The sequence below is a fragment of the Rhodamnia argentea genome, chromosome 2 (assembly GCF_020921035.1).
Source record: "Rhodamnia argentea isolate NSW1041297 chromosome 2, ASM2092103v1, whole genome shotgun sequence".
NCBI classification, from domain to species: Eukaryota; Viridiplantae; Streptophyta; class Magnoliopsida; order Myrtales; family Myrtaceae; genus Rhodamnia; species Rhodamnia argentea.
In genome coordinates, this window is record NC_063151.1 from 28,823,818 (window position 1) to 28,845,887 (window position 22,070).

Genomic DNA, 22,070 nt, shown 5'->3' on the forward strand with positions numbered 1-22,070 from the left:
CCTTAACACAATAGTCAAAAAGTTCATGCCCAATATCAAAGTTCGGTGAACATGTGCTTTTTCTCTCACCTGTCAACTCTCACAATTTCGAAAACAAATCTTTTTTAGCTGTGCATCACCATGAAAGCAAGGTGAAAGACTTAACATGTCGATCGGGGCCATTAGAAAACGATGGCTCGCGCTCGAGTCCTGCCCGCCATGTACCTCCTCCCCTTTACCCCGTCCGTACACCATAAAAGCAAAGAACGCGTGTGGAACGGCCCGCATCGACTCGAGCTCGAGAAGGGGAGGGTTTTGAACGAGAGATGGATGCACATATGCAATTTAGATTCGAGGTCGGGATTTGAAACTCGAACTACTAAGGTAAACTAATTTTTTGCCCTCATAGTGTGTCAAGCTTTCACGGTTCACGTTATCAATTAAGGTGAAAGAAAGCTGGCTCGGATATTATCTAAATGATCTCGAAAAATTAACGCATTTGGATAAATTATCCAATCTTACGAAATCGCATCGTTGGTTTTTGTGTTCTTTATGTACTTTCCCTAAACAGGATTATATCAATTTTAGGTTCCGTATGCAATTCGAAAATATTTTCCTGAAAAGTGATTGCTTATGTGGATTACGAAATTGAATGAACAAAATACTTTCGTCATCCTCGAAAATATTTAATATATAAATTATTATCGACAATGAAAATATTTTTAATTTATTAACTACTTCAAGCGATGTAAGTGATTATTTTCAACAAACTATTTTTCAAATGGGTCGGTTATCGCGAAACAAATGAAGCATAGTCCCGAGATATATTTATACTACGTAGTACGGTTGCGATGGGATCTGCATACTATGCACATGGGCTTGAGCTGGGCTCAGTTTCATGGACAAGGTGGGGTCCATGTGATTGCTGTCCATTTGCGTTGATTAGGCCGAGCCTTGATTTCCTGCAAGTGGCGGGCGATCTCGTCTTGCTGTTTTTTTTATTCTTCTTCTTCTTCTTTTGTTTTTTGGAATTTCCTGCCGCCTGGGAGAGGCGGAAATTCGAAGCGCCCGATTAAATCTTTTTTTTTTCATTCTTATGTTTATTACAATGGATTTTCAACATTTTTTTATGACAAGAGGGCTTACTAAACGAAACACCAACGATTTTATGGAATAATAAGTCGGTTGTGTTTTTCTCACGTGATTGAAATGTATGAAGTCCTTTGTGCATTCCGTAATTTCTATTAATTCCCAATGTTTTATATCATATGTCTGGTCTCTATTTTGCGTGTTCGGTGTAATTATTGGAGACCAAATGTCTAATATACTCCACGGGTTGATCGAGAGAATATGCATATGTTGTTATTTGAATCCAAACTTTGAGAGAAGAAAATGAACATACTCGCCACTTGAGCAGCTACTTAGGGCCAATTGAATAGTTGCTTGCTAGCTAAATTGGTGGCAAGTGATTAGTTCGAATCTATGTAGTTGAAAATACCGATTGCCCTATTAAATCTTCAATCGATCTAATGAAATTGATGAAAATTTGCAGGTATAATTCTCAAGCAGAGACGCTATAGCCTATAGGGGTGAAGAAGTGCGGAAGGGGAATGAGAATTGGGTCATGGTCAATGTTAGAATCATGAATGGTTGAGAGCTTCACTCCCAAAGCAAAAGGGTAGTTTGCGTTCCTTGAGCAGAAAGTTTTCTCCTTGACGAGCGGTGAAATCGGCTTTGCAAATTGCATGGCGTGGTCGTGCTATGATCGAGTTGACTTGGCGAATTCCAATCCTCAAGTTCCAATGCAGAGCTAGCGTGAATATCAAGCTTACTTACAAAACGTAGCTAGTGTAAAGATTAAGGTTACTTACAACAAAAATAACCCGATATAAACCTAAATATCGAGCTTCGTTATTCGCATGGATGACTTACAAGCGATGTCAACAACCCGTGGCGACGGATTAAAAACGAAAACGAATTGCCATGAGACTTGGTCACTTTTCAGGCTTGTTGTAAGGTTGGACGAAACAAAAATCTTATGGGGACGCTTAAGATTTCCCTCTCTCGACCGAGGGTGGACCCTCGTTTTAAATAGATATATGAATTTCACTCTTCAAGATGATGATATCATGATATTTTAGTAAATAACTGAATCTCAATATGTTTGCTGCAGCCAATTCTTTTGTTATATTTTGATGGTGAAAAAGGTTTGCCTTGAATAATTCTCGAGTTTCATCAAATGTCATGCGATTCTCATGGCATAAGTAAGAAGAAAGCCAATGTCGAATGTTTCGCTTTTTGGATGAAACTATATAAATGTGGACTATTCAGGCTCTATTTGTTTTCAACCCAAAAAAATAAAAATAAAAGGCTATGCTTGTTTTACAGAAAAATGAATGGTTCGAAAAATATTTTTCTAAGAACGATCACATGTATCGCTTACAAAAATGAATGAATGAATAATATTTTTATCATCTACAAATATGTTTAGACTCAAACTGTTGTTAACAACAAAAAATTTACTATTAACTAGTTCTTTCGGATGATACAAGCAATCATTTTTCAGTATAGTAATTTTCAAATAACTTATTTTTTGCGAAACAACCGGAGCCTCGATATTTTATCTTTATCAAGTAACCACTCCTTTTTACACGTATTGAATAACTGTCTCATCAAATCCACACGCTTAAATAATCGCCAAATTCTTTTCAAAGGAAATTACTTACTCTTCATATATAATCAAATCGAAAGTTGCGCACGGGCCTAGTGTAAATTAAAAGAACTCACTTTGATAAATAAAAAGCTAATGTTGGAGGGCTGTTCATACATATCCTATTCCTAGTAGTTAATTCGATTCCATAAGAGGGTGAAAAAGGCCATTATGAATTGAAATTCAATTTCGTCGCATGTTCCCACACCACGCTCCGCGTCATCGTACGCTAATTATTCCCCGACAACTCATCGTCATCTGCTGCTAATAATCCCATAATTGCAGCTCAATTAACGAAAAAAGTGGAGATGACGCGTTATGGCCGAAGCAAAATGTGTACATCTCTAACGTAAACCCGATGCTGACTAAGAAATAGCTTGCTCTAGAATCACATATATTTCCTAATGTGCCACTAACTTTGTACAAGTTCCGATATTGCAAGTCTAGGCAAAATAAGAAAGCGTTTTCGTTTGTTTTGAAATGAATGAATGATTTGAAAAATATTTTTCTAAAAATAATAGTCCGTATCGCTTACAAAAATGAACAAACGAAAAACATATTAAAAAATATTTAAACATAAAATTTTTATTGCTAATAAAATATTTTTTATTGACTAATTATTAAAAACAATACAAATGATCATTTTTATACAAATATTTTTTAAATTGTTCATTTTTCGCGAAACAAACGGAGCTTAATTCACGTCGTGATGGTCCAAGCACACTTGTTTAACTTTAGGTGCGTTTGATTCGATTTTGAGGGAATGCCTTTGAAAAAATGCAAAGGCCTTTGGGTTAAACGGATTTTTGAAAATGCAAACAATGTTTTGTAAACTGTATTTTAAAAATGCATTGAGAAACAACTTTGACTTAAATGCCATTTAGTAAAAATTACACCTTGTAAATGACTTTTGCTAGTTTTTTTAAAAATGAAAATTCTTAAACTATTTGCCGGCAAGACTAAGCCTCTGGGGAGGCAATTTGGCCACTGGCCAACCTCGCTTGAGGTTGCACAACCTCGGGCGGGCTTGGGTCACACGATCAAAGTGATATTGATGGTGGCTCAATTTGGCCGTTGGCCACTCGCGAAGGACTTCGTCGGAAAAGTTAGGGTTTTGGTGGACATTTTTTGAATTATGAAATTTGATTGAGGGCAAAGTTATAAAAAATATGTATTTGCATTCTAGAAATACAGCATTCTAAAGAATCTCTGGATCTACCTTGGGTTACAAGCCTCTAGAATATTTTTTGAAATGCAATTGCATTTTCCTAAAGTTTTCCAACAAACGAATCAAACATCGTTGGCATTTGCTTAAAGGACTTTGGAGCTCCAGAGCTCATTGAGAATGCCGAGTCAAACGGACCCGAAATCTACCACGGATGCATGCAAGAAACGTATGCTTTATTGCTTACGTGGTGTTGCGGAAATACCTGGATGATAATCCGAAGCACGAGTTCGATAAAGCTGGGTGATCAAAGGAGAAAATTATGTTTGTCCTGTCCAAAGGTGGGTTACAAATTGTCCCAGCTACTTCTTCCCTTCATTGCGATAGATTTCCAATTTTTCCTTGTGCTTTATTTTTTTATTTTTTACCAAAAGAAGCGCGGACAGAACCGACAAATTCTCCCTCCTGACAAAAATCCGGCGCGATCCAACGCTCTGCTTCTCTTCAGACTGCGAAGGTGGTCCCACCGCATTCTTCCTCTCACGTGCCGCCCACTCCGCACGTGCCTCAGAACCCCCCGTTCCCTTTTCCCTCCCTCCCCCTTCCTCTCTCCCGCTGTTCCGAGATTCTAACCTGCCAGCTGATAAATCCAGATAGAGAAAGGTAGAGAGAGAGAATCTCATTTCTCTCCTAAAGCCGGACGTTCCAAGGAAGCATTCTCGCTCCGGATCCCCCAGCCCGGGACCCGATTAGGTCTCCGGCTGAATGCTCGATCGCGGATCTGGAAGTTCCCCGGAGCTCGTAGAGGTTTCTCGGAGGCGGCGATTGCGACGAGCTCGGAGAAATGGAGTCGATACTGGCTCGGGCCTTGGAGTACACTCTCAAGTACTGGCTCAAGTCCTTCTCCCGAGATCAGTTCAAGTTGCAAGGTCGCACCGTTCAGCTCTCTAATCTAGGTAATTCCCCCAGCTTTCTTCTCTCTTTCCTTTTCTTGGCTTGTATTAAGTAAATGTTTCGCTTGTTACGTTGCCGAGTTCTACTCTAATTCATTTCGCTGCTGTGATCGATGAAAATGGTTGTTCGCCGCTTTGCAATTGTGCTGTGTCAGATCAATTTGCTGTCTGTCGTCTGTCTCGATTTTGCTAGTTTGTTGAGGGTGATTGCCAATCGCTTTGGTATGACTGCATGATAAGAGGACTGACGATCTCCTTTGGCATTTTAGATATCAATGGAGATGCTCTGCATTCAAGCGTTGGACTGCCGCCGGCATTGCATGTGACGATGGCAAAGGTTGGCAAGTTGACGCTAACCGTAAGTGTTCTCTTCTTTGTACTGGTTTATTTATTTGGAGTTGCTTGTCTATCCGTTGTTTGATTATTAGAGATGTTTGAAGAAGCAGGACAAATGAAATGGGAATTGCTATGTTTACTCCAGTGGAAGTCTTAAGAGATTCCGGCTCACTTGGTGCCCTGGAATTCCTTTTAACAACTAGTTTTCTGGTTAAAAGCCCTGGATTAGCAAGTTTCCCGGTCCAGTGGAGTCTCATTTACTGCTGACTTGAGTTGTTTGATTTGTTTTCCTATAGCTTCCGTCCGTAAGCAACGTCCAGGTGGAGCCAATTGTGGTGCAAATTGACAGGCTTGATCTGGTTCTGGAGGAGAATCCAGATGCTGAAGCGTCTAGGAGTACATGTAGGTAATGTGGATGTCATTATGCATGAGATATTGCATCATGCTTCTTGTTGATCTTGGTTTTCCAGATGACTTCAATGTTTGACTTCAATTCTTCTGCAGTACGCCATCATCTGCTGGCTCTGGATGGAGTAGCGGTTACGGATTTGCTGATAAGGTCAGGCTCACTTTGATTACAAGAATTCTCCTAGCATTTCAAGTGCTACTTTATTTGGAGTATGTGGACATAATTTATTTGTCTACTCCCACCTCTCACTTCCTAACTGCATTTGGCTAGTATGTGCATGATTAGTGATGGATTCTGAAACAGCATCTTCCTTTAGTTTTTTGCAATCTAAAAATCAGTTGAGACACCTATAGCCAAAAGCTTTTCGTAGTTTTTTTTTTTGGGGGGTGTGGTTTGGTATTGGGCTGGGTTTTTCCTGTGTGTTTTTATTTTCGTTTCTGTGAATGTGCCCTGATTTATGGCTTTGCATCTCATTGCCTTTTATAGAATGAATTCTTTTTGTCCTTTATGTTTGCTTGTCCCTTCTTTCCCTCTCCTGCCTGGTAGTCTCTTTGTAGTACAAAGTCAACTTTCCGAGATATTTGATTTTCCATCTCTTTAGATCCACCTTCAGCCAAAGGTCTCTCTAGATCCATGCTACTCGAGCACTTAAATCGTTTGTGAATGTTGCTGAATGTTCAAATACTGCTCCAAATAATATTTACTTTGTGCTTGTAAATTTCTAGATTGCAGATGGAATGACTTTGGAGGTTACCACTGTCAACCTTCTTCTTGAAACTCGCGGAGGTGGCAAGAGACAAGGAGGAGCTGCATGGTGAGTTATTCACTTTCCTTAGGAGGTATAGTGCAGAACTCATCATCAGCGGGAATTACTTGTTTTTGGAAGACAATCTATGTCATTAAAATGGGATGGTTTATGAAGGGTTGGTTCCAAAACCTACTCCCAAAAGATGACTTCATCATCTACTCCGGCCTTTAAGCACTTGTTTTTATGTATACCCCTTCATTTTTGTATAGTTATTGAATAATTATTAATCTGCCTATATTAGGAAATCCTTGGCACAGCCAATGCGGATTATTATTGTTCATTACATGAGAACACAACTTGATCTTGACACAAACTTAGCATACTTAGATCCACAGTAATCACAATTGTGTTGATAATATATATTTTACTGTATTAAATTTAACTTTTATCCAAGACACATGCGTTGAGAACAGAACTTGATCTTGACACAACATATTTAGATCCACAAGTAATTTTTGGACTTCCAAACTTATCACTTGAGAGTTTAATAGTATTCCTCAAGAGAAGTAGATTATTGACTGTACGACATGTAAATTATCGATTTAATAAGTGGTGCCTGAGACTTTTTTCTTTAAATGTCTCACGTCTTAGGAATTTTCTTTCACAATATTAAAATAAAGGACAATATGCTTAATATATATCAACTCACGTACTTCTTTCTAGGTGTTTACTGAAAGATTCTTCTTGATACAGCTATTGATCTTAGAGAAAATCCAATTGAACTGATAGTATGTTTACTATTCTCATCATGCTGAAGTCATATATAGCAGCTCATCATATGCTTTAGATGACATGAAATATTATTGGTGTCTTGACATAATCATTCAAAGCTACTTAGCGACACATGTGGGCTGACTGTGAAATGAAACATGTACTTGCACACAGCCTATTTCCATGATGATAGTGTTCATCTGATTGATGCTGTGACTTTATGGTTCATGTAAGGCAAAAAGATTTCCTGTTTCCAGCTCAATAAAATGATGCTGAGCTCTCAGTTTATAATGGTGGCAGACTGTCGGAAAGTGGGAGTGGCAATGTAAATGTGGACAAGAATATGCAATATGTCATATGCAGTTTGGATAAAGCACTTTTTGTTTGTTTTTTTTTTTGTTTTGCTGTAGAGATCTTCATATGTAGATTTAAGTCGATTATCGTTGAAGTTCACCGGTAATGCTTTACTATCTTTTCCTCCCAATTCGTACCCTCCTCTTTTTTTTCGTTAACTTAGAATGATCTGTTACTTTTCTTTTGTTGTGAGTTCTATCTCAAATGTTGGTAATAAATAACCTGCTGCTTACCACTTTTCAGAGTTTCCTGGAGATACTTGTTTGGCTATTTGGGATAAAATCTTCTGATTTGTGGTCTATAAACTCTAAATGGATTTGCTTCATGTTATCCCTGTCTAGTTTTAATGCCAGCCATTTCCAATCTCTGTGTTTCTTCATTCTGGATTGGCATGTGTTTTTGCGGCTTGTCAATACTAATTACTCTTTGTCTACACAGGGCATCACCTTTGGCATCTATAACTATACGTAATCTTCTGCTGTACACCACGAATGAAAACTGGCAGGTGGTCTGCCTGTGATAAACAATTCATAATTGGCTTCGTATTTTTCACGCCGATTCTGACAATATTATTGCAGGTTGTTAATCTCAAGGAAGCACGTGAATTCTTCAATAACAGCAAATATATCTATGTATTCAAGGTAATGTACTTGCTTAAATCATCTCCAAATGCAAATTCAGTGCACTGGTCATTCCATGATTTTGTCAAAGGGTGTTATGTATGATATTATCATCTGGACTAGTTTGCTGCATTTATGGGCATATGGTCTTATATGTAGCTATTAATGTTCTTAAGTGCCCATTTGAACACGTGCTTGTGTTTGTGTGAGCTCAAATGCTCTTGTGTACATTCATATGCACTTTTTCCATAATTTTGAAAGCTTAGGATGTTATCTGTTTCAAGTAAGCACTTTCAGTTTTTCCCCACAAAGATCATAGATGTAGTGCATTCTACTCTGATGGCTAATGATGCTCGGTGATTATTAACCAGAAACTTGAATGGGAATCTTTATCTATCGATCTTCTTCCTCATCCCGATATGTTTTCGGAGGCCAATCTGGCACGTGCACACGAAGGAGCAGATCAAATAGATGATGATGGGGCAAAGCGAGTTTTCTTTGGTGGGGAGCGTTTTATTGAAGGAATATCAGGGGAAGCTTATGTAATATGACTTTGACTTTGCTAGAAATTGATGAATTTTTCCCTCATTTTTTTTATTGGCTCTGTGAGTTTAACAAGGTACTTTGTGCGACAACTAATTAGTTGATGCATTTTCTATGACTTTATGATAGATCACAGTGAAGAGGACGGAACTAAATACACCACTTGGTCTTGAGGTTCAGTTGCACGTTACAGAAGCTGTTTGTCCTGCTCTAAGTGAACCAGGTATCTAGGGTTTTCTTTTCTTTAATCTTATTCCCGTGCTTGTCTCATAAATATCTGGAGTTGATATATAGCATCATATGAGCAGGACTTCGTGCCCTTCTTCGCTTCTTGACTGGACTGTACATCTGCCTCAATAGAGGAGATGTGGATTTAAAGGCTCAAGAGGTTTTAGATTTCACCACTATTTAGTTTCGAGCAAGCTTGAGACTGTTGCTAATCTCTGCTGAAAATTTCCATCTCTTCTTTCATATATTGTCTTCACAGCGATCTGTAGAAGCAGCTGGTCACTCTCTGGTATCAATTACGGTGGACCACATATTTTTATGCATTAAAGATGCTGGTTAGTTCTGCTCCAATCCTCTAATTCTTTGCCTATCTAAGTTTTCTTAGATATGGCGACTATGAGTATAATAGCATTCAAGATTTAGACGTTCTCTTTCAACTTGAGATAATTCTTACATTCATATCTACGTGCAGGGTTTCAGCTGGAACTTTTGATGCAATCACTCCATTTTTCTCGAGTATGTCTTGCAGCTCTTCAATTGATTTCTTGTTTTTCTTTCACAATGGATTTTATATTTAGAGATGCCATTTTTTCATTGCTTTACACAAGCTGAAATTTAATCCAGTGAAGTACTTTTATTGTGAGAAATGACATAACAATTAAACTCTAGGCATTGTGGTCTCTAATTGTTTATATTGTACTAGTACTAGAACCTCATTCAACTTTAATTTTTTTCCTTCTCTTTTTCATGTTCCTTTCCCGAAGTTGTCTTGTACATTGGCTGAGAAACTATCTTGAATCGGCAATTTGTGGAGTTTATTAAGTAACATTGGGTTGGCAATATATTGGTCTTTACTTCATTCCATGTACTCTAAAGGTTTTAGTTCTAGGGAACTAGTAGTGCTGTTGGTGTGTCTAATTAAATATATACTGTTAAAAGCTTAAGTATGATAGGAATTGCCCAATCAATGAAGGTTTCTGTATCTTGTCAAAATAGGCCGAATTTTGCAGTAAATTCAGCCTTTTGAAGTCAAGTGTAGAATTTTGGAGATGCATGTTGTTAGATGTTATAGCTCTCATCTAGCCGAAAAACTTCAGAACCAAACCAATCTTTGGTTAAAAGGCGGAGCAACAAGTAGTGTGCTACAATCAACCAACAAAAGGAAGTCATACACTAAACATTTCACAAAATAAGTTCTAGACCTTTCCCATGAACTAGTTATTTCGCATTCTCGTTGACGCAGGTCAGTGTTCAGCAAATTGTTCGACATGTTCTTGAAAGTTGCACTTCAACATTGTGGGGTTCATGTTTTTAGGACGCTGGCACTTCTATTAGTGTTTGTTCTCTTGGTGATTTCTGGTTATTTCTTAATTGCACTTCTATTAGCATTTGTTTTCCTTTTCCAGTTTAGACAAGTATAACATCCCGGTGCTGTCCATTTTTCATAGCTCTTATTTTGGATTGCTTGCCTTAAAGCCGGTCTCTTGTCTTGTGATAAAATATTTTATGTTGTACCCTGCAGGCTAGTGTTTCTGACGGAGAAAGTGCCAATAACTTGACAAGATTGATGGTTGGTGGTCTTTTCTTAAGGTTAGCTCCTGTATTTCATTAATTAATTTTGTTGCAAATAGCTTCTTGGAGGAATGTTTCTGTTGTGAAATGCTATTCAACTTTCGCAGTTGCAGTTCACATGCGAGATAAAAGTTGAGCTTCGCTTCCTTGTCTCAGTGGTTTTTACACACCATTTGGCATTATCCATAACATATTCAGAAAGTAATTCTACCCGTCAGTCAGATTTACATTACTGACTTTCTTCATATAATCTGGAAACAGGAAATACACAATGACAATCCTCAAACTCATTTTGCCTTGAAATGAAAAAAATAATGAGTTTGAAATTTTCTTAATGATGTCTTCAAAATTCCTTCAGGCTTCTGGTCTTAGTTTAAGAAGAAATGCTGTTAATATTTCTTTCAAGTATAAGAGGGATAAATTTGCGGTATGGATCTTAAGGCTTTGTTTGGGAGAGTAGAAAGGGAGAGGTAAATTGAGGGAGGGAGAGAAAATAAGTCACAATTACTTTGTCCTTTCATTTTCCCTCACCTCCCAAACGAGGGAAAATTTCTTCCCTTTAATTTTACTCTTCCAAAAGAATTAATTTCCTTCAACTCTATCCAAAAAATGACTAAGTGCTTTAATGATGTCTTGTATCCTGAAGTCGATTCAACGTACTTCTGGACGATCGAAACGTGCCTTATATTAGCAAATATGTTGCAGGGACACCTTCTCACGCCCTCCATGCACTTTGGTTCAACCATCAATGCTGACTGTTGCAAAAGATATTGAGGATATTCCTAACTTTGGTACCAGTTAATTTTATCATGTACTCGCCAGATTATCATGGACATCAGATTGTTAGTTTTCATTTTAAGTTGGCTTTTTTTTATTCTTGCAGCTAAAAATTTTTGTCCTCCAATTTATCCTTTGGGAGAACATCAATGGCAGAGAAGTGTAGGTGTTCCTTTGATATGCTTGCATTCTCTCCAGGTCAATCCATCCCCTGCCCCGCCCTTCTTTGCGTCTGAGACAGTCATCAACTGTCAGCCTCTCATGGTATTCATCAATTGTCTTTACTTTGCCTTCTATAATTTACTTGCTGCAGGTGCATATGGACCGTAGTATTTCTAAAGTATGACTTGAACCACTCTTTGGCAGATCTTTCTTCAGGAAGATTCCTGTTTAAGGATATGTTCCTTTTTGGCAGATGGAATTATTGTGAGTCCAGGAGCTGTTTTTCCCGATTCTTCCATAAAATCCCTTTTATTTATGCTCAAGGAGTTAGAACTTACTGTTCCATTGGAGTTTGGGAACCATTTAAATTCTGAGAACAGGAAAGACATTGTCCAGAAATCTTTAACTGGAGCAAAGCTTCGTATTGAAAACTTATCATTATCAGAATCACCTTGTCTGAAAATGCGGCTACTGAACCTGGAGAAGGATCCTGCTTGTTTTTGTTTATGGGATGACCAACCTGTTGATGCTAGCCAGAAGAAATGTACCACCGAAGCCTCACTGGTGAGTTTGTCTCTAGAAACATGTGCTGCTGTTGTCGAAGCACCCCATTCTCGTAACAATATATCAGATTCTTGGCCATGCGTTGAGGTTAAAGATGCTCGCTTTGAAGCGGCAATGGCTACTTCAGATGGGAAACCCTTGACAGATGTCCCTCCTCCAGGTGGGATTGTCAGAGTGGGAGTTGCATGCCAACAGTATCTGTCCAACACTTCTGTTGACCAGTTGTTCTTTGTGCTGGATCTCTACACCTATATTGGAAGAATCAGTGAAAAGATTGCTCTAGTTGGAAGAAACAGCAGAGCAAGGAAAGTGAGAACTGAGGCTGTTAGTAGACAGCTAGTGGACAGGGTTCCCAGTGACACTGCTGTGAGTTTAGCTGTAAAGGATCTACAGCTTAAATTTCTGGAGTCTTCTTCCTTTGTGATGGAGGACATGCCGCTGGTTCAATTCATTGGAGATACTATTTTCATCAAAGTTACTCATAGAACCCTTGGAGGTGCTATTGCTGTTTCATCCACTTTACGGTGGGAGAGTATTCAGGTTGATTGTGTAGATACTCCGATGAATTTGGGTAATAAGAACGGCTTGGTGTTGAGTCCTGAGGACAATGGTAATCTGGTTGTAGGGAGTGAAACCCCTAAACTAAGAGCTGTCTTGTGGATAAATAACAAAAGCAAGTATCAACTGTATGGCCATGTTAATCCGGTTCCATTTCTCGACATAAATACTGTCCAAGTGATTCCATTCAATGAGGATGACATAGAATGTCATAGTTTAAATGTGTCGGCTCGCATTTCTGGTGTTCGTCTTGGTGGTGGAATGAACTATGCCGAGTCCCTGCTGCATCGATTTGGAATACTTGGTCCAGATGGTGGCCCTGGAGAGGGACTGTTGAAAGGGTTGGATAATCTGTCCTCAGGGCCTCTAGCCAAACTATTTAAAGCATCACCACTTAATGCAGCTGATCTAGAAAAGGGTATGAAAAGATTTTGCAATTGGTTATCCTTTTACCATATCATATGTTTTTGACTCATAATAATGGCACTTGACTTATATCTCGTTGACCTGCTGTGTTGGAATTTCAGGAGATGGAAAAGACAATGGTTTTCTGCACTCAGCAAAGCCAGATAATTTTGATATGTCTGTAGAGTTGAAAGACTGGCTTTTTGCTCTAGAAGGTCCTCAAGAGATGGCTGAAAGTTGGCAGTATAACGACCTCACAGATGTCGGAAGAGAAGAGAGGTCTTGGCACACATCTTTTAAGAGCTTGCGAATAGAAGCTAAAAGCGAATCCAAGGACGGAATTAGTTGCAAAGAAAGATCTAATCCAGCGCGGAAGTTTCCTTTAGAGTCAGTCATTGTAAGTAACTTCATGCAGATTTTTCAACTTGTACCAACAATTTTATTTAATCAATGAGATTTTTAGGTGCTAGCTGAAGGAAAATTAAGTACCATTATTGATTTTACTATTTTCCTGCGATTTCTCCTTTTTGATTCCTGCCTTTCTTGCTAACATTGTCTGGGCAAGTACTTTTGAGAAAAACCAGAACTTGTCTATTGGGTCATGAATCTTATCGAAACTTTCTAGGTGCAGTGCTTGGAATTATGCCTTTTTACATGTGGATTGCATAACATAGCTACGAGAGTTTAGTGTTAGAAATGAACTTGGTCCACTCTGTGTCTCGTCATTTGATGCTTACATTTGTCTGTTATGTGTGAGGTCAATTGACTTTATCTGAAGCTGTATCCATCTGTTTCCTTTATCTATCAATATTATTTGGTGATGCCATAGTTGACAAATCTCTGTTATGAGGTTGACCGTATATGGGAAAACTTAGGTCAGGTCAGCTTCTTATGTGCTTGTACTTTTTATCATTCTTGAAATTTCCGTAAATTTGGATCCATCCTAGTCCATTGGAAGACTGTATGTTCCTGATACCTTTCATGACAAACATGAATAAATTCACAGTATGCATTAAAGGGGAAGTCTGTCTTAGATTAAAGATGTCCGGATGGCACAAGTTGTCATCAGGACATCTAGTTTGATAAGTATTTTAGAGCTGGGAAATCACTTTGGCCCAAAATCACAGAAAATGTTTTAGTGCTTAGCTGGGCTATAAATGGACCGGTAGGTGGATACATATTTTCTATCTGTTGTTATATTCTTGATTTGCAGATGCGAACATCAAATCCGTTGGACTGCTTTTGGAAAACCTGCATGAAGTTTATCATGTTGCCAACGACTCTGATCGCCCTTGCAGATAGATATTGAAGGCTTGCAGACACTGAAGCCCCAATACCAGGGGGAAATCCTTGTGGCTGGTGTACATTCAAATGGGGTTAAAGAAACTTTTCAAATGAACGAGGGGATAAATCTTGAAGTTCGCATGGTAATCTCCGAGGATGATGTCCATAGTGAAATGGCCAAGTGGATGGTTGAAAATTTGAAGTTTTCAGTCAAGAAACCGGTAAATATACTGAACCGCGTACGTCTTTCTGTTTTCCATACGTTTCTGCTGAGAAGCCCTTTTTTTAGATCGAAGCAGTTGTCTCCCGGGATGAGCTTAAGCATCTCACCTTTCTGTGCAAATCTGAAATTGATTCTATGGGACGAATTACTGCTGGAGTCCTGCGTGTGCTGAAGCTGGAGGATTCTGTTGGTCAGGCTGCCATAGACCAGCTAAGCAACCTTGGTAATATTAATTGAAATCCTCTGGAACATATATTATTCGGAGTTTCCCTCTCAGGAGTCATACTACTATCTTTTTATTTTGGTTTTTATGCAATGCTTCTCTCTCTCTCTCTCTCTCTCTAAAAAAGGGGGATATTTTTAGGGGGTTCTTTAAGATGGGACGTGACAAGAGGCAAGAAGAGGTCATTATGTTTGGAAATCCGCAATTTATTTTGGACTCTATCTCGTCGTACTTCAGAAGTCCTACTTGTACCAAGTTGTAAAATAGAGGAGCATTGGGGCATCAGGGCTCTGAACCTGCTGTTATAAAAAATTGAACCTGTGGATCAGACTATCCAGAATATTCGAGAGTAAAGAAGTCAAGATGGAAACTAGTGTATTGCTTTGTAATAGAGCATGCACATAATGTTTGTGCACACATTTGTGCGGCATCTTTATCGTCCTCTCAAGTCCTGCTTCTATATGCTGATATTCTCAGAGAACTCGTATAGCTTATCTTATAGTCTGAAATTGGGCAATCTCTAATTAAGGCATGAATCATTAGGGCTCAACCGGGCTGTATCATGCAATGTGACATATGCACACGCTTTGCTTGCACCATTTTTTGGACGTGCTCGTGTTGATTTCAGAACTAATGATTTGCAGGAAGTCAGGGTCTTGAAAGGATCCTTACTCCAGACAAGCTCAGCCGGGGTAGTAGTGCTGCCAGCATCAGTCTTGCTTCTCCATATTATACGACTAACGAATCTCCTTCGATTTCCTCCTCAGTGGCTTCAATTGAGGAGACAGTTTTAGAGTCACAAGCTAAGTGCACCGCTCTCCTGACTGCTTTGGGTAATTCAGGTGCTTCTACCCAACATATCGCCGATGTTGAGCAACTCACTCAGAATCTTGAACATATTCAGAGGTTATTGAAGCAATTGAGGACGAATATTTAATCAGCGCTTTCACTCCATTGCTTTGCAATTTTGACGGAAGAGGATGTCAAGTGTATAGTATATGCCCATTCTTTTTGTGTACAGTATACAAATATGTTGCCCTGTACATGTCAGTAGCAATGGGGCAGGGTAAAATGTGTGATCTGTATCCATAATTTTGTCATGAGCAAGGACCGTGTCCCGAGACATAAAAGAACCACATGTAATAGGTTCGATTTTGTCCTTATGGTTTGTGTAACATTGAAGAAACTCTGCTTACCTCCTTATACACTCTGTTCGGTTCTTCTGGAGAAAGAAATCAAGTAGGATATTTTCAAAATCTGCACGGTCCTTTTGCCTCGGCGCTTAGCGCTATATTCCTGGCATTAAAAAGAGGCGCTCGTCTAGGCTGGTGTCTCTGGCATCCTTATATCCCAATTACTTGCTGAGTAATCAGACATTGCCCATATAATAAATATATTTGATCATGCACAACGTATTTCCGGTGTAACAATAATTTAAGCACGGTTTATCACTCACAACGAGACTGGCTATATTTGTTAAGAGTCTACCAACGAGGGAAAGATTACATCCGGGGAAGATGAGTTAATTGTCATTTTTTGTAATTGGCCCGATACATTCGTACCTGCCCGGCCTAACAAATGCAAGCCCACATAATCGTGTCTTATCATGGACTCTCGAGTTTGTTCATCTTTTTGTGTTCTTGAACTGTGACTTGTTCATACTCATCTTAGCAAAAGTGAATTGGGCAGAGGCCCCTCTGCGAAGTGATGGTAGATTAAACTGCACGTTTCTAGAGTGAAAATCCCAGTTTGCGAAGTGAAGTGATTCTGTGAATCACTTCATTTGACACCAAAAATTACTTAATAAATCGTTCAGACTGATACACAACCAAATCACCTAGTTGCTCTCTTCATTACCCAGAAGCAGTTGCCCACTTGCATCTGTGCCGCGATGCTATTTGAATCTCCACCGAGCTAAGAGGTTGAAGCAGCTCCCATTTAGCTGATACATAGCCGAGGGCATGCCCGCGTAATGGGGGGATTCATAATTACAAAAACGAGTTTTCCGGTCCATTGTCCCATATGAGGCTTAGGATGGTGATGCTGCAATCACGTCCCAGCGCCATATGGTACCATCCTCGCAGCAGCTCAGGATTGTGCTGTGAAAGAAAAAAAAAACTCTTGAGAAGTCAAAATCATAAGAGAAATTTCTGCCATTTCCTAGTAATGATTGATCTGAGTTACCTCCCGTCAAATGACATCGCAGTCTGTCTGATTGGGGATTTCGATTGAGAATGAGACAACCTGACACATGATTGAGCAGTGGGGGTAAAGATATAAGTGCCAATCATAAATCCTAGAACATAGTTAAATGACAAGAAAGAGAAGCCGTCCGCACTTTGCAATTAGAACAGGAGGGCTACTCTGCAGCTCCCACACGAAGATCTTCCCTTCCCTATTTCCTGGTATGCGATCAAGACAAAAGTGATCCCCCATGTTGTATAAAATCGACAGTTAAATACACTAGAAAATAGAAAGTGAAGCCTGACTAAATCAGTTGTATGTACTTATGCTAAAGATTATTGACCAATTAAAGGAGCAGTAAGATTGCAAATGGAACTCAAATATGCTGAAGCTGAAGAGTGATGGGCTTAAGGTACCTATAGCAATCGAGTGATAATGGAAGTCGCAGGAAAATTTGATGAACCAAATGTCACACTCTGGAACTGGATATTTCTGAAGGATATCGACTGACCCCTGAGCCCACCATATAAAGAGATAACTCAATGATCAAGCTTTCTATTGATTTAGAGGGGAAAACCATTTCAGCACACACGATCTAACCTCCCCTGGAGATTGTTCCTTCATTTTGGGTTCCCAAAGCACTATCTCATTGTCAACACTCTAGAGGCACAAGGGGAAAAAATAAGCACACAGTCCAATAGATTAGAAGTCGTACAATAGTGTGAAAATTGATCAAAGAAAATCAAATCAAAAGGAGTTCAAAGAGAGAGGGTGAAGAGAAAAACATGAAAATGACTCTAGTATAGAGAGCCAGGCTCAAAAGCTTTGACCATGTGTGATCCATGAAGTCCACACTCGCAAAGTGAAAGTTTATCGAGAAATAAAAGAGCATGCTCCCAAGCTCTCATATCTCATTTCATTGATTTTGCAACAGAAAATGCAACATAAACTATAAAGGTACATTTTAATTGATAGGCATGCCCAGACTTTACATCCCAAAGATTGAGAAAGGAAGATCCTTGAGACTTTGATCGAAGGTTCATATTGGTTAGCTTTAATCGAGTACTTCACCTTTGACAGAACAAAATCACCAAGCCACCTGTTGCAGTCAACATAATTTGAATGAACTGGAGCTATGAACACCTGAAATATAATTACAAACAAGTCAGGTCGAATAACACATTGTCTTGCTGCAAACGAAATTTACAAGAAAAGCTCCTCACTGGAAACTGCACATATTTTGTGGGAAACTTCGAAGGAAGATCTGTCCATGTAAATGACTTCTCCACATATGTCCAGAACTCTGCAGCAAGGTCAATAAATGATCAAGTAGGTTTAAAAGTCCAGGCAGAGTGCTCTAGATTGTGATTAAGCATTTCCACGAGCTCGAAAAAATCCTATGAAACAGGACAAATGAACTACATTAGAAGTAAACCAACCTGAGCTGCAATCTCTACAACTTCCTATGAAACTGGAAGAATGCACTACACTAGCTGGCAAATATAACTTCCGTTAAGCTTAAGAGCTGCTATCTCTATGTGGTACAACGACTCAAATAATGCCAGATCTATCAGAATACAACAGTAGGAACATATTTCTCCTTAAATCAAAAGATACCAACACTAAAAGATGCATCGCCCTTCCAAAGATTCTCATGGGTTTTTAAGCATCACCAACTAGGAGCAAACTATACATAGCCAGCATGAACTTTACCTTTCATTGACCAGATTTTGACTGTGTTGTCCATACCACAACTTGCAATACGATACATGTCCGAAGGATGGAAGTCCTACAAACCCAAGATACGTTGCAAAAGAATAAGTGAACCGATTTTCAGTTCTCTTTTGACTCTTGGGGCCTGCAGGAGAATAGAACGTAAGAATCTGCACAGTCGAGACTTACCACGCTCAAAACTTCATTGCGATGACCCCCAGCTCCAGCAAATATCAGGATACAAATTCCCGTATGAACGTTCCAGAGCCTAACGGATTCATCCTGAACAATTCAGATCAAGGCTATATAAGCAATAACTAGCATAAAGTACAGGTTAAACAGGATCCTTAGCAGGTCAAGACTTAATCTTGCAAGAAAAGATGTTCCCCGTAGGGCACTAACCAATTAGACTAAAAGAAAAAGAATCCCAGATGTGCAAAATACAGAGATCTGTGACATTACTTTGCTAGCAGATACGATGAGGGATGGTTTCAACGGTTGAGTCCTGATTTCATTTATTGAATCCCCATGGCCTACAAAACTCTGCACAGGAATGCCATAGGAAAGATAATGAAGAGCAAATGAGTATCTCAAGCTCCATAAAACCACAATCTTTCATGAATCATTGGCAACGAGTGTGGTCGTCTGACAGATTTCCAAGCCCAGCAGGGCTGCGAAACCATGTACAGATCTTCAAGAGAATGCCTTTATTCATGTTCATGTGGAGATTGCGTAGCTTTATTTGGTTCGTAAATAAGGAAATAAAAGTACCCTGTGTATCTTCTCATTGCCAGCATCAATTATACGGATGATACCATTGATTCCTCCAGCCACCACAAACGGGGTTCTATCGATATTGCATGCCCAGCTGACCGTGTAAAACGACTCTTCCTTCTGATCTACATAGCACGTGGAAGTCCCAAGACTCCATTAGATAGCTTACTCATACGGAATGCACATTATGCACAAAGGGTAAACCACCAGAGAAATTACTACAAGTTATTTGGCCTTACATCTTCATCAATGTATGACTGCAACACAGCAATCACTCCCCCTTCAAGACACTGATAAACAGTAACCTGGAAAGAAAAAAGAGAACAGAACAAGTAAAACGCTGTTTTTGCTCCACAGTGATTATGAACTAAATGCCAAACACGATTGTCCAACCCAGATTGTATTGACCAGGTTAAAATTAAAAATGCTATGGAAAACCCAGTTTAGTTAAGCTGCTGAGAAAAGACAAAACACATCAAGCTGAAAGCTTGGGACGTACCCGGTTGCCGCCGACGGTGGCGAAGACATTGAAGTAGCGAGAGTCTATGAAGTTGAAAACGACGGCGTAGAGGGGACGCTTCCCCTCCTGGAGTCTGTTGGTGACCCTGTACTCCCTCTTCTTCGATGAGGAAAGAGACCCGACCACCGGTTCGCACCCGAGCGCGGTCTTCGCCATCGTCTGATCCGCCGCCGATTCCTTCCCTCGAGTTCGATTCGCGAAAGCGTAAGCCGGTGGGACGCAGCGCAGGGCGCGATGCAGTGAACGCCCGACCAGCGAACGAGGGAAATTTATTATTTTGGACAAGACGGAAGAAGGGAAAGGCGAGTGTCGTGTGCAAGAAAGAAGAACTCCCAAAAAATTACACCATCTACTCTTCTTATATTTGGACTTTACCCGGCCAATATATATATATTGGTATTTATAATTTTCACTTTGTCTAATTTATTATTGTTTTTATTTTTTTCGATGTAATTTTGTCCAATTGTATTATACTCTATGAATCAAACTGAGTTTACACTCCAAAAAATTAGCGCGGTCGACATTTGACTCGGCAATGCAAATTAACTGCGAGCTCCATTGTCATGGATGCAATCTTATCGGCACGACCATACTAGCAAAACTATAAAACAAAAACAAATAAAAGGAAAAAAAAATCAATTAGAATAGTATCTTTTCGATGATATACGATATACTTTTCTACGTTAAAAAGACATTAATCTTAATTAAAACTCACTGACTAAATTTATTTTGCACTTTGGAAAGTAACTAAATACGTTGTAAAATTATTGACCCACTAATAAAGGGAAAAATTATTTTTGAACAATAGAAAAAGTTGAAAACTTATTCGAATAACTTAATTTATAATGCACATCAACTTGCTTTTTTTTACATGGGAAAGTACTATTGACCGTTTAGCAAATTCTTACGAAAAAGTAATTCTTGATTAGTATTAAATATTAATAACATCAAGCGGGCACAATTTCTATGTCAACAGTAATTTCTTTATGCATTAATGCTTTATTTATTTGACAAAAAATGAATAAATATTTTTTAAAAACGATAATTTCTATTTACCAATATAAATTGTTGTCGTCATCGATAATATTTTATTTTTAAATATTTTTCCAGACCATAAAAATATTTTTAAGTTGATTGATTTTTGTAAGCTATTAAGAAAATATTTTTTTTTAAATTATTGTAAAATAATTAATATATTGCAATAACTTTTATACGATAACTTATTGCACAAAATGCCAAATATTTAACTGACTGGAAATATCCCGAAAAGGAGAGAGAGCGAGAGAGAAGTAACGAAAGCTTATCCATCTCCTTCTCTCCCCTCAAGCTTCCCAAGCTCTCTCACATGGCCGCTCAGGTCCACTCCCTCTGCAACTCCACTCTCCTTCTCTCGTCACCCCGACCACTCCATCACCCTAACCGCAGCCTCCGTCTCCTCACCGTCAAATGCACTTCCGACTCCGCCCCGCCGGACTTCCCTTCCCCTTCCCCGACCTCCGAAGCCACCATCCCCCCGGACAAGTTCCCCATCGAGAGGCGACGCCGCTCCGAAATCATCCGCGACCGCCGGTTCCGGCCTTCCCTGGCCCCGCCGGAGCCGCCGAACATGGAGATCGGGTGGAGGCGGACGAAGGAGATCGACACGTCGAAGCCGAAGGGCTACGTGATCGCGGACTTCTTGGAGAAGCTGGAGGGGCTGATGGGGAGGGAGTTCGGGTCGGCGGACCTGCTGGCGAAGGCGGGGGAGATGGTGGCGGAGAGGGCGAGGGAGGAGGCGGAGGTGCTGAGGGAGGGAGGGGAGGTGGAGGAGAGGATGGTGACGGAGCTGTTCAGGGTGCTGAGGCTGATGGAGATGGACCTGGCGATGGTGAGGGCGGCGGTGAAGGAGGAGACGCTGGCGGAGAGGGTGGAGCAGGCGAGGGCCCGGTGTCGGCAAGCCATCCTCGTCGCCAATTCCTTTTGACTGTCCGTTTGAATCCAACGACGAGTATACGCATCCAAAGTTTTTGACAGAAGCTGAATCCATGGCGGCACTGCGAATTTCAGACAATTCATATATTTCAAAAGATTGCGAATTTAAGGTTCGTGTTTGTTAATACGTGTTTTGACATATTCATTTTCAATTTCCAGTACGCAATGATTTTCCTTTCTCATAAGTTCATAATTCAATGGCCACTCAGATGTAATTATTGCACCAAATATTTTCTACATGATCAAAACGAGCAGAAGTCTGCACGAGAATGCATACGTGCGACGATGATTCCAGTGTGACCATGATTCGACCATCACTTTCAA

The 22,070-nt window shown here is 39.6% G+C and overlaps 3 protein-coding genes across 6 annotated transcripts; 2 read left to right on the forward strand and 1 right to left on the reverse strand.

Moving 5' to 3' along the window:
- Nucleotides 1-4,566: 4,566 nt before the first annotated feature.
- On the forward strand, nt 4,567-15,840 carry LOC115729961. 4 transcript variants are annotated; one of them, XM_030660632.2, is made up of 20 exons: nt 4,567-4,810; nt 5,077-5,165; nt 5,440-5,549; nt 5,648-5,702; nt 6,278-6,366; nt 7,864-7,930; nt 8,004-8,066; nt 8,417-8,587; nt 8,718-8,811; nt 8,897-8,976; nt 9,076-9,151; nt 9,289-9,332; nt 10,339-10,406; nt 11,094-11,179; nt 11,272-11,429; nt 11,532-12,867; nt 12,977-13,251; nt 14,153-14,359; nt 14,428-14,584; nt 15,229-15,840. In XM_030660632.2, the coding sequence occupies exons 1-20, from the start codon at nt 4,699-4,701 to the stop codon at nt 15,519-15,521; spliced, it is 3,630 nt and encodes a 1,209-aa protein (XP_030516492.1). In that variant the 5' UTR covers nt 4,567-4,698; the 3' UTR covers nt 15,522-15,840. The 4 variants fall into 4 exon arrangements, with proteins under 4 accessions (XP_030516492.1, XP_030516587.1, XP_030516523.1 ...); XM_030660727.2 differs by lacking the exon at nt 4,567-4,810 and having other exon boundaries at nt 5,145-5,165; nt 5,440-5,545; nt 6,285-6,366; XM_030660663.2 differs by lacking the exon at nt 4,567-4,810 and having other exon boundaries at nt 5,146-5,165; nt 5,440-5,545.
- Nucleotides 15,841-16,288: 448 nt separating this feature from the next.
- On the reverse strand, nt 16,289-20,144 carry LOC115737860 (polycomb group protein FIE1). Its single transcript, XM_030670235.2, has 13 exons — nt 19,755-20,144; nt 19,495-19,560; nt 19,253-19,375; nt 18,944-19,024; nt 18,671-18,763; nt 18,482-18,557; nt 17,992-18,071; nt 17,840-17,911; nt 17,369-17,428; nt 17,185-17,281; nt 16,923-16,986; nt 16,769-16,828; nt 16,289-16,683 (listed from the first exon to the last, which is right to left on the reverse strand). The coding sequence occupies exons 1-13, from the start codon at nt 19,929-19,931 to the stop codon at nt 16,614-16,616; spliced, it is 1,119 nt and encodes a 372-aa protein (XP_030526095.1). The 5' UTR covers nt 19,932-20,144; the 3' UTR covers nt 16,289-16,613.
- A 902-nt stretch (nt 20,145-21,046) lies between these two features.
- On the forward strand, nt 21,047-21,826 carry LOC115735504. The gene has a single exon (XM_030666776.2). The coding sequence runs from the start codon at nt 21,121-21,123 to the stop codon at nt 21,736-21,738; it is 618 nt and encodes a 205-aa protein (XP_030522636.1). The 5' UTR covers nt 21,047-21,120; the 3' UTR covers nt 21,739-21,826.
- The last annotated feature ends 244 nt before the right edge of the window (nt 21,827-22,070 follow it).